Source organism: Chaetura pelagica, unplaced genomic scaffold, assembly GCF_000747805.2.
Source record: "Chaetura pelagica isolate M959 unplaced genomic scaffold, ChaPel_1.0 scaffold139, whole genome shotgun sequence".
Taxonomy (NCBI): Eukaryota; Metazoa; Chordata; class Aves; order Apodiformes; family Apodidae; genus Chaetura; species Chaetura pelagica.
In genome coordinates this window covers 877525-894878 of record NW_009970717.1, presented here as the reverse complement: position 1 = coordinate 894878, position 17354 = coordinate 877525, and the positions used below count along the sequence as shown (strand labels likewise).

The 17354-nt window shown below is 38.4% G+C and overlaps 1 protein-coding gene across 1 annotated transcript in view; it reads left to right on the top strand.

The window, feature by feature from the left end:
• PEPD (peptidase D) overlaps window positions 1–17354 on the top strand; it is a 140943-nt gene that overhangs the window by 105508 nt on the left and 18081 nt on the right. The window contains exon 13 of the mRNA XM_010006227.1: window positions 13748–13932. Coding sequence (XP_010004529.1) covers window positions 13748–13932 — 185 coding nt within the window. The remainder of the gene's footprint in view (window positions 1–13747; window positions 13933–17354) is intronic.

Genomic DNA, 17354 nt, shown 5'->3' with positions numbered 1-17354 from the left:
AAGATAGGGAGTGAGTATTTAGGAATAGTCACTAGCCAAATACTGGGTGACATAGTGGTGTTTATGGAAGGACACACATTTGCTAGCAACCTTAAGCATTTTACATAGTTGTGTGTAGTTCAGAGATTTGCGTATAGTTTTCAGTTTGGCTCTCATATCAACCCAGTTGACTCTCAAATGAAGTTACTTTCTGAGAGATAATATGCCTTCTTCTACATTTTGTGTACGCTATATGCAAACAGTTGTCATAATTCTAAAAATGCTCCAAAACATTGTATTTTGTTGTAGGAAGGTGTTCATCTGACTACATCCTGTGCATGGTCCAAACATGCAAGCAGCTCAAATCACTTACATGAGTCTTCCTACCTTCCGACTGAAAGAACAGAATTCCTTCTATGGGCCAAATAATATATTCTGAAAATTAAGAAATGCTCTCTGTGGGACTATAGCCCAAGCTCAGTGCAGTTGTCACAACTGCTGCCACAAACCAAATCTGTTTAAAATAAAAGGGGAGATATATTCAGTCTTGCATAAGCAGCAATTTTGAAACTACTGAACATGGATCTTGTATGAAGGCAGCAATGTTCATTGCTGAAGCAAAAGAGTCAAAAAGGCATGCTTGTGTGGCAGTGGGATAATTGTCTCTTTCCTACAAGTCAGGCTCATAAGCCAAAATGTCAGAGCAGAATGTTGCATTTCTACTTGGGGAATATTCTTAATGCATCAAGTCCATCTGAATTAAATTTACTCTTCCATAGAATGAAAATACAGGGGCAGACTTCAAAATTCCACTGTGTAAACCAAAATACAGTAAGTGAAGACAACCAAGAGTTTTCACCTCCAAGGATGATTGGAATTAAAATCTTCTTATAGATAAAACCGTAGTTTCTCCCCCTACTATATTTATGCACTGCATAGAGCGGGAAGAGCCTAACTAATGAGCAGCTATTCAGTAGTTTATTTTAACCTTTTGTTCCACACATGGCCCAGAGCTGTTTATCCTACTGTTCAAAACCTGCTCTGAATCCAGAATTATTAATGTCCTCACTAGTTTTTCTCAGAGTGCTGATCACAAGGGCACACAGGTGCTTGGGAAGCAGTGAGTTTACTTGCACTTCAGCTTAGTGATGGGGAAGTGTGCAGCAGTTCCTCTTCTGCAGGCAGTGGCAGCCAGGCTGGAGAAGCTCGTGTAAAAGCTATTGACTCATTTGGAATTCCAAGACTGAAATTCATCAGACTTGATATTTTTTTAAGGGACTTGAACATTGCTCTTGCTCAAACCCCTGCTGGTTTTGACCTCTGTTACAGCTGCAAGTGCTCAGCCTTTCTGCAAATCAGAGTTGGGGCTTCCTGTGAATTTGCATCTTGTGGTTGGTAAGAAGCTTTGATTGGTCTGATGGAAGTTTTTCCACTGGGCTGAGGTACTTCTGAAGCTCTCCTCCATGTGAATTCTCCCATCTGTAGTTAAGCACAAATGGATGTTGCAGTTTTGCTTACATCAGGTCTTCTGTCTTTTAGCCAGCTGCCTAAGTACAAAACGTAGCACTGGGTCTGTTCCTCTGGTGAGTGTCACTGAAAATCGTGGTCCAAAAGGTTTTAAAAGTTTTACTGTAGGACTCAAAAAGGCATCATCATCCAAAAGTCTTTGCTCCTATTGAAATCCCATCTAAAGCAGTAGATGGTCATATAACTGAAGGACTGGTCTGTAACACATCAGTGCCAAGGGTCCAAGCAAAGCTCACACAGCATCAGTTGGTATTTCCTAACTCTGGAGTCCTTGATGATGTAACCATAAAAATACTGCTTTTAGTGTAGCTCGCCCTCATCCCTGTATTTGCCCAGGCTTAAAAAGGCAAACTTTGGTGGAAAAAAAATACTGTGTAGCACAGCATGAGTTGGCATAAGGCTTTATACCGTAATGGTTAATGACAGGGTGTGAGGGCTCAGCTCTTAACATCAGTAGTACCCCTAGTGGACGACTGTCATGGTAGCATTTAAAAGCCTGAACTGCAAGGGTAGATTAGACCTTTTTGTGACCAAGTTTAACATATCTGTTGATAGTGGAAAGATCTGAAGAACTTGAAAGGGCACATGTGCATTGCTTCCAAATCTTATCTCAATCCATTCTGTATTCCAGTCAAATAAATTAGATGCAATGTCAATGTAATAACTTTATTAACCATTGTTAGTCATAAATTACATCTGGAAGACCAGTATTTTTTCCCCTTTGACATTAATATAAATCTGTTTGAAGAAATGTGTGAAATAATTTCTTTTGCTGAAGGTTGCTCTCTGAAACTTCTAGAAAACAAGTTGTTGAAGAAACGTGATCTAGCTTTGAAGTTAGTCCTACTCTGGGCCAGGGTTTGGACCACATACCCTCCTGGTGTCCCTGCTAACCTGAACTACTTCATGACTCTTAAATATGTTCTGAAATGTGCAAATGAAAGTGTCAGTGATGAAAGAGAGATGTTGATGGGAGTCAATGCCTGTGTGCTCAGCTCTAGTTCTTGACAGTGGAGCTAGTATTTTGCAAGCCAACAGATAGTGATTTGCTTCAGTATCTGTGTATGAAGCAAACTCATGCTTAACCCAGCTTTGAGTATCACTTTTTTTCTCACATGGATGCTTTGCTGTCTGTGATACACACAAGTCCAGTAGTCTTTGGGAAGCAGCTTTTTTTTAGTTCTTTAGCAAATGTCTGTATTTATATCATGTCCAGCCTCTCATGTGATTTATACTGTTTATTATTTTAATTACTATCTTGAACATTTAGAGAATATTGATAATTAGAGTTCTATAATTTAATTCCTAGTTGATGAGGACAGCATGGTTTCTATATCTATACTGTTTCTATATACAGTTTCTACTGTTAGAGATACTAACTTTCCTCAAATACATTCAGTCAGCTTCTGTATTGAAAAGAAATAAAAAGGAAGTATGCTTATGTCAAAGGTTTGCAATTAAAGCTGTTTTAGATTAATTAACCAGATCATGAACAGAGTTTTTAAGCTAAATATTGGAGCAGTCACCTACTTTGAATTTTCATCCATTGCATTTCCACACTGAGACTTCTGAACATTCTTCCCTGTCTTCTCTGTAAAGTAACGGAAAGTCACAGCAGAATGAGAAGGAAGGGAGCTTGTTCTGCTCAGCATTCCTGGTACTACTGCAAAACTTGTGTGTGTTTAAAAAAACAATCAGGAAAAGCTTTTTACAGTATCTTGAGTTATACATGTTAGTATATGAGGGGAGAGGGAGAAAGCATTAAAGCACCTCAATCCATAAGGTCTGTTGTCCTAAATTCCAGGTTTTTTAAAAAAGATCTCTTTGTCTAGCAAACTACTCCCAAGGAACAGTTGAGTAAAGGCAGGTTGGCAGCCACTCAATTCCCTATCTTTACAGTTATATGATTTAAAAGCTTGTCCATCCAAAGTCCCCACGGAACCAAAATTGCATTCGGACCTTAGCTACGCAACTGGGGAATATTTGCTGATTAATATTTGCTTGTTTCAATAAAATGAAAAATAAAAAATAGTTCCAAATTGCACAGAAGTTGTTCTTCACCAAGTCAGTTCATCTGCAGTGAGAAAGCTTTCCTCTTCGGGATGCTGTCCTTACTATAGGATCTCCCTATAGAATTTGTATCTCTGCATTTGTTCAGGTTGGAGCTCATGCTCACGGGTATATGCATATCCCCACGCCCCCTATTTTACTGTTAAAGAGAGTGAGTATCATGTTGCCTCTGGCTTTCAGGCTTTGTTTTTCTGATAAATGCTGTTGAGGAATGTCTTGAAATAATCTCTGTCCCAGGACTAACATCTCTGATAATGAAAGATGAGGGTTTCTCCATATTAGTGCTGGAAGATTTCTTGTCTGTTTATAGATTTCCCAGCACTCAGTTTTCACATAAAGACATCAGGTCTTTAAGCTCTTAAGTCCTTTCTTCCACGATCAAAGATCAGCCGTTCCAGTTTTCATTGATGCCAGGATTGCCATATAAGCTTTGAGCAAGAAAGTACAGTCAAGTACACTTCAAAACCATTCAAGACAAAGTACAGTCAAAAAATTTCAGGCAAAGAAGTAAATCCACATCCAAAGCAAATAAAACATCCTTTTATTAATCGTGTAGATTTCAGCTGATCCTTAGACCGCACCAGGATTGGGTCTGCTTTTGCTGTAAATGCTGAATAAATGCAAAGAAGTAAGTAGCTCCCAAAACACAAGGGTGTTTGAGGTAAAGAGGCCAAGGGGACAGGGTTGGAGCAAAAAGCCAGTGAGCACAGGCCAGTACCTGTCTCACTTTGGACTACAGAAAGTTCTCTGTAACTGATGGTTTCCCCTTGGTGACAGAGGACCAAAGAAAACCTTGAGTATTTGTAGGTGCAGGATGCTAAACAAAGTTAATATGATCTTTATTTTCCAGTGTTTTCCTCCTCCCTGTTTGCCTGTTGCTGAAGGGTTCAAGCAGTAAAGCTCATAGGAGGATGAATGGTCTATATTTTTTGTACAGCAGAATGTAAACTTTGGGTGGTGCACAGTCCTGAAAACTTTTTGGCTTCTAAATATTGGGGCAGAGTTCTTTCAGTGAGACTGTCAGGAGGAGGCAGGTTCACTGAATAATCACTAGTTTCATAAATAACCTGTTTTATACAGCAGAAAATGCGGCGATTGGACTTCACAGTAGCGGGATGGTTCTCTGTTGTATGGTCTAGTAACATGTCTCTAACTAAAAAAGAATAGTGGAGAATTTAGCTCAGGTAGGATAGTACTAAGACCAGGGATTAAAATAAATAAAATAATTTAAAAACTGTTTAGTTGGAAGCTAATAGCTGGGGTATTTGACATAGCAGATCATATTACTGGCAGTTGTTTCTGTTATTAAGTTGAGCAGAGTTGTGCTTAGGAACATATGCAAATTCAAAATTTGCAGCTTCACAGATGACTACTTCTTTTTGTCCGTGACAGTTCTGTAACTTCTTTAGAATTCAGATTTATTAGTTTTTGCTACTATTTTGAATACTGCTCTGGAGTAATTGTTACTCTATTCAACCAGGATTAAAATTTATTATACCTAAAGAAAATAATTGTAACTGTTATTAATATTTATTTCTTCCAAGTTAAGTACAAGGTTCTCATTCACATATAGTGGGTGTGTTTGGCATGCAAGCCAGTTGAGTTTTATGTACTTCAGAGTTGTACTTAGAAGAACACCATGTGGGCACGTTTGTATTTTGTGCTGTATAAAAACAGTAGCTAATTTTGATGAATTTTTAGAAAGACATTGAACTATAAGCTGGACCTTTTAACAATAGCACAGCAGGGAAGGGTCTGGGAGCACAACCTATTTTACAGCTTGTAAAATTTTAAAATGTCCATATGAATTATTCCCATCAGATTGTCATATTTTAGGCAAAGTGCTGCTGATCATTATTAATCTGCTATGATATCTGAAGCAAAACAATTACTCTCAGAAATAAAATATTAAAGACAGAAGTTGAAGATTCTCACCAGTTCCTCTGAAGAACAAATGCTTTCAGGGCATGTTGTAACCAATACTTGATATTCACAAATCCTGCTGAATCACACAGCCAAAATATATTTTCCTCCTTTGCAGTTAAGAATATGTTACTATGTTATAGATTGGAAAGTAAATCTTGTCAATGTATGTTTTAAAATCTATGTGTGAGTCTGCTCTCTCTCTTCTCTACTGAATGGAGCTTGCTGTATTTTTCTTGCTAGCATTAATGTTCATAAATAAGTTTCCCTTTGACTACTAACTCTCTAAGATTGACCCAGAGAAGATAGTAAAGCTTTCAGTGCTAAGTTAATTCAATTTTTGTCAGTATAAATGGCTAAAACATCAGCCACTGCTTAGGATATAAAAGCTGAAGAAACTAAAGGATTCACAGACAATACTGACAATCAAATTGCAACCCTTGATTAGTTCAAGATATTATTAAATAAAAATGGTGTCATTGATTACTGGAGCTCTCATTGTTGGATGTAAAACCTAACCTTGCCCAGAATAGCAGTAGCCTACAGCAAGAGGTAAAAGAAAAAAGCAGCATTCTCTATCAAATTCAGCAGATCCTCCAGTCCCTCTGTGCAAGCAGCAATCTGTTGAAATGCAAGACTTCAGACTGTGAGTCTCACTGCAAACCTTCTGGGAGCTGCTCTTCCCCGCCTGTGACTAACGCGCAGGAGCTGACCCATGCATACAGTGACCACTGAAACCTTGGGGAGACTAAAATAGCACTGAGTTATTTCCAAGTGTATAAAACCAGGCACTTTAAAACACTTGGGCCTTTCTGCCCTGAAGTCTCCCTTGTCTCTGAGCAGCCCTTCTGGAGACAGTGTCTGCAGGAGCTGCCCTGGTGCAGGGCAAACCTGCAGCCTTCCATCCCAACTGCACACATGATTTTTGTTGTCCCACTTCTTTCAGTGATTCTTCAAAGGCGCTACTTATACAAAGCAAATACATTTTAGAAATCTGTATAGATTTAGAGCCTAAATTGGCTTGCAGGTTTTTTAGCCTCTCTCTGGGTTTTGGTTTAAGGCAATTTTTTGTTAATGTTTTTTTACTTAATTGTAACAGGTTGCAATGTTGTAACATTGTGCAATTCTCACAGTGGCTTTGGGTGGAATAAGCTGCTTTTACATGGTCTGATGTGCACTGATTGTCTCCCAGTTCAGTATTCAGGAAATGCACTCGTTACACATTGTAATTTGAGTTGGAGTACAAAGTTCGTGAGTCCTTCGATCTTGACACTGCATCAGCTGTAGCTGTCAGAGTGCAAACCTGCAAGACATAGATTGTGCTATTTGCCCTGAATCTTATCTAAACAGAGTCATCTAAGCTTCAAAGATTGATAAGTTTCCACACCACAACCCCTCCCTCCAAGCACTTGCCTCCTTCCCCCAGTCTTTTTCCTCTTCAACATACACCTATTTGGAAGGAATGTGCACTGTGTATTCATAGTGTCTTCCAGTGCTGCTCAGTCCCAGTGCTGTGTCTTTCCAGACATGAAAAAAAAATCCCTCCACTTGCTCCACATTTGCATCCATTCAAATTACTTTTCTTAAGGTTTCAGCATGGTAGGCTGTTGTCTTGATGTTGCCCCTGATGTGTTATGATCATCATGTGCAGGGTTTATAATAGGGAGGGTAAGTTTACTATTTAGACCTTCCATCATACCGATGCAAAAGGAACATCTTGGGACAACCAAGCAGCACAATGCTATTGCAGTAGAGGTCCAAATTTCAAAGGCAATGGAAAGTCACTTTGGTTTCCCGTTGGTAACTGCTGCTCCAGGCAGGTGCATCTTACTGGGGAATTGAGGGATGTTTTTTGAAGCAGTCTTTCTTGGTTTGGAGCTGTGACACTGGGACTCATGGCACAGAGCAGGCTGAAATCTAACAAACCCTGCAGTCAGTACTGCAGGTTGACACAGCAGCAAAATCAATATAGTTCTCATCACCTTTTTATGATGGGAAAGTTAAGAGGCTTTTCTCATCATAAGGCAGCTGGTTGCAGCCATGCCACCCCTGTAAAATACAGCCTAAAATTGCATCCCTTAATTAGGCATCCTTACAGCCATCTAATGTTGACTGTACGGGACTTAGTAGTAGTTATCTATGCAGTAAATGAAGCTTTGAACAGCTTCCCTGCTGCCCAAACATTGCCAGTGTTTGAATGCAGAATTTGCTTTCTCACTCTCTGATTCCTCACCCTATTGCAGAGTTGCCTTACCTCATGCTGCAAGAAATCAAACTCAAAAACTGAGCAACTACAGAGTATTTCATCTAATGGACCAAAAGGAAAGCATAAAAATCAGAAATACATTTTTTTACCCAAGTGAAGAGGAAAGAAATAACTTGGTTTAATATTTAAACGATGTTTTGCGTTGTTTTTCAAACTGGGTTTGATTGGAATTTTTGAGGACCTATTGTTTTATATCTGATATGGTCGCAGCATGCTGGCAGATTTTCATCTGTTCCAGTGAATTGCTGGCTGGACAGGGATTGCTTGTTATGTCTGCATTTCAGTGGCACTGCCAGGGGACATTGGGCTTTTTGTCCTTATCTGTGTATACTCAGAAATTAAGTGTAATTTAACCTTAGCACAGTTTGGGGAGAAGTTCCTTGCCATGCTTCTTTTTTTTTTCTCTCTCTTTTTTTTTTTTTTTTTAGCAAGATTGTGACATCTGTGCTGGCAAAAAAAACCCCACCCTACAACAACAAAAAAGTCCTGCTAAATCATTTGTGGTTTAATCATTGTCACAGTACAACCACAAAGTACCCTAAGTAGCGGCCAAAAAAATCCTGTTAGGCCTTTTCAGAGCACTTTCTGACCAAAGTGGCTAAATACCATGCAGTAATTCTAAATGACTTTTGTATGCTGTTTCTACTTTATGTTCTCGAATAGCTTCTAATGAAACATTAGAAAATAATCACTGGAATGAAAATACCACCAAGTTAACAGCAACTGAGGAACAGTTTATCATGGGATGTGTTAGAACAAACAACTCATCTTTGTAATTCTACTGTTTGAAAAGTTATGGTATGTTCATTAAAAGATAGGGATGCTTTTGATTTCTGGTTTCCCAATAAGCATTTCTTTCTTTTTTTGAGGGGGTACAAAAATCCTCCCTATCAATAGTGTGATCAAAGAGGTCACAGATTATTCCAGAGATCCTTATATGATGTTTCTGAGTGGTGTTTTGTCGGAAATTTGGTAGAGACGGAATATTTTAAAGGAAGTAAAACAATACTCATGTTATCTTTTTCTTTTCTGTCATGGTAGTAGCTAAGAATATCAAATATTGATATCAGGCTGATGGGAATATATTTTTTTAATGGTTTTTAGTTAACTTTAATGTAGTAAGTTTGCCATTTTTAAAGACAGTACCTGACATCTGCAAACTTTCGCTCTACTATTTATGTGGTATCTGAAAACTAATAGTTTCTGTAGTTAAATGTTGTTTAATTAATCCATGATCTGTGACATTTCATTATCGGACATATCCATTGTCTGGTCGATGCTGTGTTGTTCATTCATTCTGTTTCTCAAGGGATCTCAAATGCTTTGGTTTCTGCGAAAGGTGCTTTTTGTCCTGGCCTCTTGCCCAAGCACATGCTGCATGGCAGGTAGTGAATCACAACCTAATGAGCCTTGGTAACTGAGCTTTCCTGGGGAGCCAGTCACTGCTTCAGTGACCTGTATTACACAGTATCTCATTTGGCAGAGAATTAAGAATGGAGCAGACACATCATCAGCATTTTCCTGAGTTCAGACTCATTTTGGTACAAGCTGTCAAAGTCCAAGGACCCTCCAGTCTAGCTTTCTAAACCTCATCTGTCAGTGGACTATAATTGGTTTATAAATTGTCTTAAAGATAATAATGCTTTTTTTACACAAAAAGCATGTCTGCAACTATGATAAACTTCACTAAAGCTTAAAACTAATAGTTCTGAATAAGATCTGAATAAAATATCCTAGTGGATGATTGGTGATGGGAGGTCAGTGCAGGCTGGTGCTGCAAAACAACCAGCTGTTGCAGTAACTCACAACTGATGTTAAAGCTACTGAGTTGTTTTCTTGTGGGTTTTAGTTGTTTTTTGACTGCTTTTTCTCACTATACTAATGTTAATATGGTGTTTGAGTTCTGCTGCACCAGCTTGGGGCAGGTGACAGAGCTCTCTACCAGACCACTCTTAATCCAAAACACTGAAGTGCCTAAACTTCAGGTAACCTCTGTGAATTAAAGTTTCTTTGTACAAAATGTTGCTCATTCAACATTGTTTAGTTAGTGGGTTTTTATTCACACCTGTAAGTGCTGTCATATTGGGTAGATTGATCCCTGGCTGCTTGCACAGAGGCTTATGTATTATAATTTTCTTTGTTATAATGTGCTATAGTTATCCACATATAGATATGTGCACAGACATCTGAAAACAATGTAGGTATCTCTGTGCTTTAACACAGGGTTCCACATATCCTCGCTGCAAGTACTGGCATGTTCAGGTTGTTGAATTGCACCAAAAAAAAAAAATAATTCATGGCTATCTTGGTTAAGTTAGCTGGGATGTTTAATTTTTCCTCCCTTCTCAGCTTTTTGCAATTATTGGAAGTTCAGTATGTACATAGGAAAATTAGATTAGCAGAATCTGAAGACTTCTGCTCTTCCAAATATACTTACTAGTTAACTTAAATGACAGTTAAGTGCAGACATCAGTGCAGACATGCCAGCCAATTTGAGAGACAGCTGGGTTTGCACAGGCCATTGTATTATAAAGATTCCAATTGACAGAAACTTAGTGCAATTTAAAGTTTAAAATAAATTTGATAAGTTGTATATTTCTGTTTACTGCATATTGAATGTGTCCACCATGTTTCCAACATATACTTTATGTATAAAATAGGCTAAGAGATGTTTCTTGAATTAGGATGGCTTCCTTTCTTCAGTAGATTGTGTTCTGTACTTTTAAGTAATTGTGTTATTACTGTAAAGTAGTTCTTAACAAAGTTAATGTTTTTAAGATTATAGGGGTACTAAAAACATTTGAAGATTTACATTTAGATCATCTTTTTTTCTCAAATTATTTGGTTTAAAAAAGGGAGGAAAACCTGCTTGTACCTTATTTTAAAAGTTTATTCTTAGCATGATAACAATCAGCTCGTATCAGACAAGAAAAGGATATCACCATTTTTTAAGTGAAGACCAGTAAGGTCACTTCACTTAGTTAACTGTGTCTGGTCAGCTCAAAAATATTCTCATAAACTAGTAATAGTCTGTGTATGTATGACTGTATTATACAATGCTTGTAGGTTAAGTGGCTTAGAGGGGATGGCCTAATACTGCAAAATGCCACCACAATGTAGTTGTACTAGAATAAAACATGGAGCCAGACAATAGAGTGGGAAATGCAATCTAACTATAAACAGGTTTTTTGGGTTTTGTTGTTGGGGTTTTTTTTAAGACTATCTGAAAACCTATTTGCTTGTAAAACAAGATTCCTACTGTTTAGCAGAATGTCTCCAGCAGTAGCTTGATTTCCCTCTAGACAGAGCTGTCCCAGCACTACCTGCAGCTCCTGCAGCATCCATGAGAGAGCCGGAGCACTTCCCATCTCTAGCAAAACTGATGGCACTGGCTAGATGATAAAAAGTGGTCTGGAGTGGTTTGTCTGGGCTCTATCTGAAGCGCTGCCCTTGTTCCAAGAGAGAGCCCAAAGCTGCAGATTTTCCATCCAGCCTCATGATTTATTTTGCGGTGGAGCTTTTTGTTGTCCTCTGTCTCTAATGAAATAGATAGTATGAGTAAAAACCAAACCAGGTGGAGAACACAGAGCTCTGAGGAGGAGGAGGGCGGGGGAAATAGTCTTTCTCAATGAGAAAAGAAGAAAATACAGAGGCAAGGGATGAAGGGCCTCTAATGGATTTGCTCAGTGTCCAGAAATCCTCAGGATTTACAGCCACAGCACTCTTTTCAGTTAGGGCAGTAGAGTCATTCATTTGCTCTGTTAAACTTCTGCAGACAAATGGTTACATTTTTGGTGGGTTTATTTCTGTTCAGTTTAATCTTTATTTCTCTTGTTAGTTGTATTCTGTCCTTAGTCTTATAAAGGTTGCTGTATCTCTTTAAGTGGAGGCTGTGGGTTTGGACTGAGATGAATGGCACCAGCACAGCTGTAGAGAGAAGCTGTACTGCAAACAACAGGCACCTCATCTTCAGTTCTCTCAGGCACCTCATCTTAAGCTGATTCAGAGCATCCGGGATTTGGTTGTGCTTTGTCTTACAGCAGTGGAGTCCTGACCTTAGTTTATATCAAGAGAGGATGAGGCTTCAAATACTTGACCAGGGTCAGACCTTGCATGTAGCTTTGCAGTCATGGGGATGAAAATAGACGACTTGTAATAATACTCAGCTAAGAAATCATGGGAGAGATCACAAAAGAACATCTAGTGTCCCCAGAAAGAATATTAAAGACTTTTAGAGCAGTTAGAGTTGACTGCAAAATGCAAAATCTGACCCCAGGAGTTACAGAAATTCTGTATTCCCACAACTACAAAATAAACAGGAAAGCAACTGTGATTCAGTAATACTTCCAGTTTTATATCCATTATATCAGTGCCATAGATTGCAGTTGTTTCAATTTATCATGCAATATATTGGAGCCTATTGTGAGATAGCAGCAAAATACAGATTAATCTAGAGAATTGAATATTGGAATGCAATTCATGTTCAAAAAGATAAAAAGATAAATCATTGTAAAATTTAATTATGTTGAACACAGTTGTCAAAGAACAGTGGGTTACAGATGTATTCTTACTGACAGAAAAATCTGAATTTCTTTTAAAAGGAGGGAAAACACAAAAATAGCACATTCTGAACAGGAATGCACACATTTTGTGGGTGAGGATCCCTCACTATTGGCTTTTGTGAGGAAAGAGCAACCAAGAGTTTGTCCAGCATGTTGTGCTGAACACCTCTGTCTTGTGGTCTTACTTGGCCAAGGAAGATGCTTCCTCAGCTGCATGCATGCAACAGGTTTGACCTCTGAGTACCTGGCTGGGGAAAAGGAGGCTACCTGCTACTGACTCAGATGCTCAGCTGATTCCCAGTCAGTGCTGATGCAAGCATAAAGGTGCATTGGTATCTGTGTGGATGGAGTGCGAGACGGAGCAGACGCTTGCTCTTCAGTTTGTTTCTGACCTTTACATCAGAGCCATATAAGAGAACTGAATTTTATTTAAGCACTTCTACAGGATGATTTTATTTCAGCCTTTGAAGCCTCAGTACTTTCAGCAGAGTGCTAATGTAATTATGATATGACATTCATGTTCATAAGATCCTAGAGCTGCACGTTTAACTGGATTGAGGCAAATAGAACTTGATGGGGTTTTGGCCTTAAAAATTGCTCGGTTTTTATTTGTTTAATCATGCCAAAATTGAACAAGGAAAATATTCTTCTACTGTACCTTAGCCCTAGTTGTCTTGACTCTGCAACTGCTCTGTTGATGATGACTCAAAGCCATGGAGAACTAATTAAGACAGTACTGTGTTACTAACAAAAGAGCTGCTTTCTTCCTCCCTCCTCCCCCCAGCAGTTTGTCAAACAAAATTGTATCCTATACCAAAATAATAGAAATCTAATGGATCCTGGCACTCTGTCTCTAGTCAACCAACAGTATTTTGTAATGCTGTTTTAGTTCGTGTATTAGAGGACTTGTGTTTTACACAGCCTGTTAACACAAGGGAATCATTAATTTCTGGAGAGTGTCTTTGCCAGAAAGATGTGGGCTTTAAATCTTCCATGTACGTAGAAAAGTACCGTCCATCTCAGATGGTCTAAATGGGTATGACCATTATTGAAAATGATAGGGTAGTAATATTTTACGCTCTGCGTTTTAAATAACTGCACTTTACAGTTGACATTCTTTTAGAAAACTCACTGATATATTTGCATCTGCTTAGACATGCTTAGATACAGTATCTCAATGTTTTTTCTTGTGGATCTGGATTATAAGGTGCTGAAGTTGCTCTTGTTCATAGTTTTCTGTGCTTTGCATGCCTGTAAAGATAATTTGGGCTTATTCAAAATATTTTTGTGCTAATGTAGTTGCTCTTTCCACCTTTGTTTTTTATATGAGCTAAGGGCATGTGTTGTATCTGCTTTTTGAAAGTAATATTTAAAAACTTTTAGCAATAGTTAACTCAGCTGCTTGTTTCTGCTCTCTAAGGGGTCGCCTGGCCTGATATGCACCGTCTGGCTGACAGAGTCCATCTGGAGGAGTTGACTAAAATTGGCATTCTGAAAGGCAATGTAGATGACATGGTGAAGGTTCATCTGGGTGCAATATTTATGCCACACGGACTTGGACATCTACTTGGAATCGATGTGCATGACGTTGGAGGCTACCCAGAGGTTAGTGTTAGTCCATTCTCCACTGCCTTGCAGATTAACCCCCCTTAATTCAATCAGCATTTATGATTAGCTGATTTCATTTTCTCAGAGGTGGAGCGGATGTGCATTTAAGGGAATCTATTAGTTCATTAAACCAGAAATTGCTCATGGGGAGAAGTCAACTGATGCCACCCTTCAGGTATTCTTCATCAGTTCAATTTCTACATACATTGTTCCTCCATGAACCACTGCTGTAACATAAATCACTCAAGCATACGATATGCTGTGCCAGGGAGCATCTCAGTCTGTGAGACCCCACAGTGGGAGGACTCACCTGCTCCATTCCAGATGTGAGACAGCTGTGGGAGCCCACTGTTGTCCCTGGGCTAGTAAAGACCAATGGCTGTGTCCTATGGAAACAACCTGCTTCATATTCCTGTCCTGAACTTTCATCTCCAGTGTAACCAATCTAAAAGTGTTATCATGGAATGAGAATGGAAAGAAGAAATCCATCAAGTCTTCCAGCCTTTGCAAATGGGAAAGTATAACCTCTTTTATTAGGAGTTTCTGCAGAAAACCTTTTTCCTTGAATTAGCATGGTGGTTCATGACTGTGGTCTGAAAGCAGATTGAGTAAAAATCTATAATCAGTGAGTACTAAATAATGCAATGATACTAAAAGGGAGTTGAACTTAAGGTTTGAATAAAGAAAGGAAGTGGACAGCAGCTTCAGAAAGATTTCAGAAGGATTTTTGTTGTGTTATGTTTGGGTTATTTGAGGCTGTTAAGAGTTTTCAGTAATACAATATTGAAATGGTTAATTTGCCTTCTCTCTTATGTAAGATATTCTTTTATAAGAACCTGAAAAAGAAACTTAAGAACTTTTTAAGTGGGGTTTAAGCATACTTTGAAGATTGTTCATATTGGGTGAACAGACTATGTAACAGCTGCTATTGCTGAGTTCACTTTTGCAGGAAGGGAAGGAGCAGTATCTAATATTCGAGCATACTCATGTTCACAATATAATTACTGTTGAAACACGATATTGTGATGACAATGGCACAAAAATGGCATCAACTAATAAACTTACATATATATAAAATGAAACAAAAATCAAAAGCAACCCTATTCTGTTTTTAAGGTTTCTTCACAAGCTAAGGCAGAAAGGATGGAGGTTTGCCCCTCTCTCTCTCTCTCCCAAGTGCATTTTCACTGTGTACAAATAGGGGCATTCAGGGATGTGATTATACAGACTTAAAAATCTAGGACCCTGGTGTTGGATGCCTTTGCTTAGATTGTTTTGCTTGTGTTGTCACTAACCTTTTAGAATTTGGTGGGCTTACATAAAGATGTTGAAGACTTGGTAGGGTAAAACTAAATTTTAGGAACAAATGAGAAGAATTGTGAGAGTGAAAAGTACCATGCTTGGTTTTTGCCGAGAAACTGTATAATTTGATGTTTAGAGCAAGTACCTTAATTTCAAGGAAGATTCTTAGAACTGATTTTGGGGGAATACAGAACAACAATCCCCATATACCTTCCATCTCTCAGTGGGTTTCAGCAGTCTGGCATATGAGCTACAGAATCTGTTCTAAAAACTAATTTTGAATTACATATGATGAAATTTGTAACTATTAATTATCCAGTATATTTTTTTAATTTAAGGATCATTTTTCTGAAAGCCAACTGATCTATCCACAGTTTTGAATGAACAATGTTTTACAGATAAAAATTGATACAGGGATTGTTTTGTCAAATGAGTGAGGCTCTCCACTTTCATACTTAAATGTGTGTAAAAATATCAAAGCTCTATGCACATAGAGAATTTTATACCTGCATATATTAAAATAATTTGTTTGTGCAGACATACAACTGCATTCTTACATTAAGAATGTTTGCAGGTCTAATTTACTTTCAGAATCCAATCCTAAATAAATGCCTTGACTATTGAGGAAGTATGTATGTAAGCTCACAAACAAAGAGCAGAACTCTGGTATTTGCGTGTATGTGTGTCAATAGCTTAGTTTGAACAAAAATTAATCTGGGGTTCTGCAGAAGAGCAGCCCCTTTAAACTCTTTCTGCAGCATTAATTCCACCTCTGTTAGCCCTGCAGTTTTCTCTGTCCCAAAGCATGAGGCTCTTTATGGGTCATTTGACTAAGTTGAGGTACCTGAGTGTCCAGAGCACCTGGTGGTGAAAAACCCACATCAAAAGTCTGTTGATGGGGTGAATTTCATTAGGCTTCTTTGGGCTTGAAGCTCTTAACGGGAGGTACAGTCCCTGCCTGCGGCAGGAGGCACCATAGGGCTGTGGGGCCAGGGCAGCACTGGAAGGCTTCAGGGGATGTTTTTTTTCCCAGATAAATCTGAATGTGAGCAGTTGGGCTTCTCTCATATGAGTGTGATATGTCTCTGTATTAAATGTGAGAAGGCTTTTTATCTAAGCCTCATTGTTTCATGAGAAAACACATTTTAAAGACATTTACTATGCTGTGGAGTGATTTTTGGTGCATTTTAAATGTTGCCCAGCTAGCAAGATTTTCACAAGGAATTTCAGAAAAACATTTTTGTGTTTCTTGTACACTGAGCCCATGCCTGTAGTATCATGTTCTTTTTTTCTAGCTGGTTAAGAAGCAAGTTATTTGCTTTTGGCTGAGGAAATTTCTGGGAGTATTACAAAGGATTTTTTTAAAATAAAAACTTTCCAACTGGATATTACTCCATTATTTTTCCTCAAGTGTAAACAGTTACATTTGGAATAATACAATAAGCTTTAATTTCCTAATTTTTATCCATCACAAAGTTGTGTGTGTTCCAAAAAAACTATTTCCAGACATTGTTAGTTTAGATTAGTTATTCATTAGTAGCCAAAGATTTCTTTTTTCAAAATTGGCAATAATAAGTTTTCATCTTTTCCAGTAAGTTGCTTTCACATGCAGCATTGAACAAGCACTTTCTTCCTCTTTGACAAACACTGAGAAGAACTTGCACATTTTCTGCAGAAGATACTCAGGATATTAGAAAAATCATAGCATTTCCCTTCCTTTGTTGTTTTTGGTTTTTTTTTCTGTGGTAAAGAATACTTGGCTTTGGCCAGCAATAAGTGTGGCTTAGCCATGATGTTTAGGGCAAGATTTTTAAAAGACTGTAACCACCAGTATTTCCCACTGAAGTACGTAACTAAATGTCTTGATTTCCAGAAGTACTCAGCAGGCAGTAGCTCCCTTGAGAATCAGGTCTCCTGCAGCGTGCTGTGATGTTCCTCATGGGGAAACCAAGCGTCAAACACGTCTTTGAAAATCTGTCTGCTTCTTTTAAGGGTCTAGCTACAACTTGAGCACTTCTGAAAACTCAGCCCCAGTGGTACTAATCACTTCAGAAAATCTGGCCCTTAGTCAGACAGAGCTAGCTTCAAAGGGTGAAAACTCCACTGGGCTTAGCTTC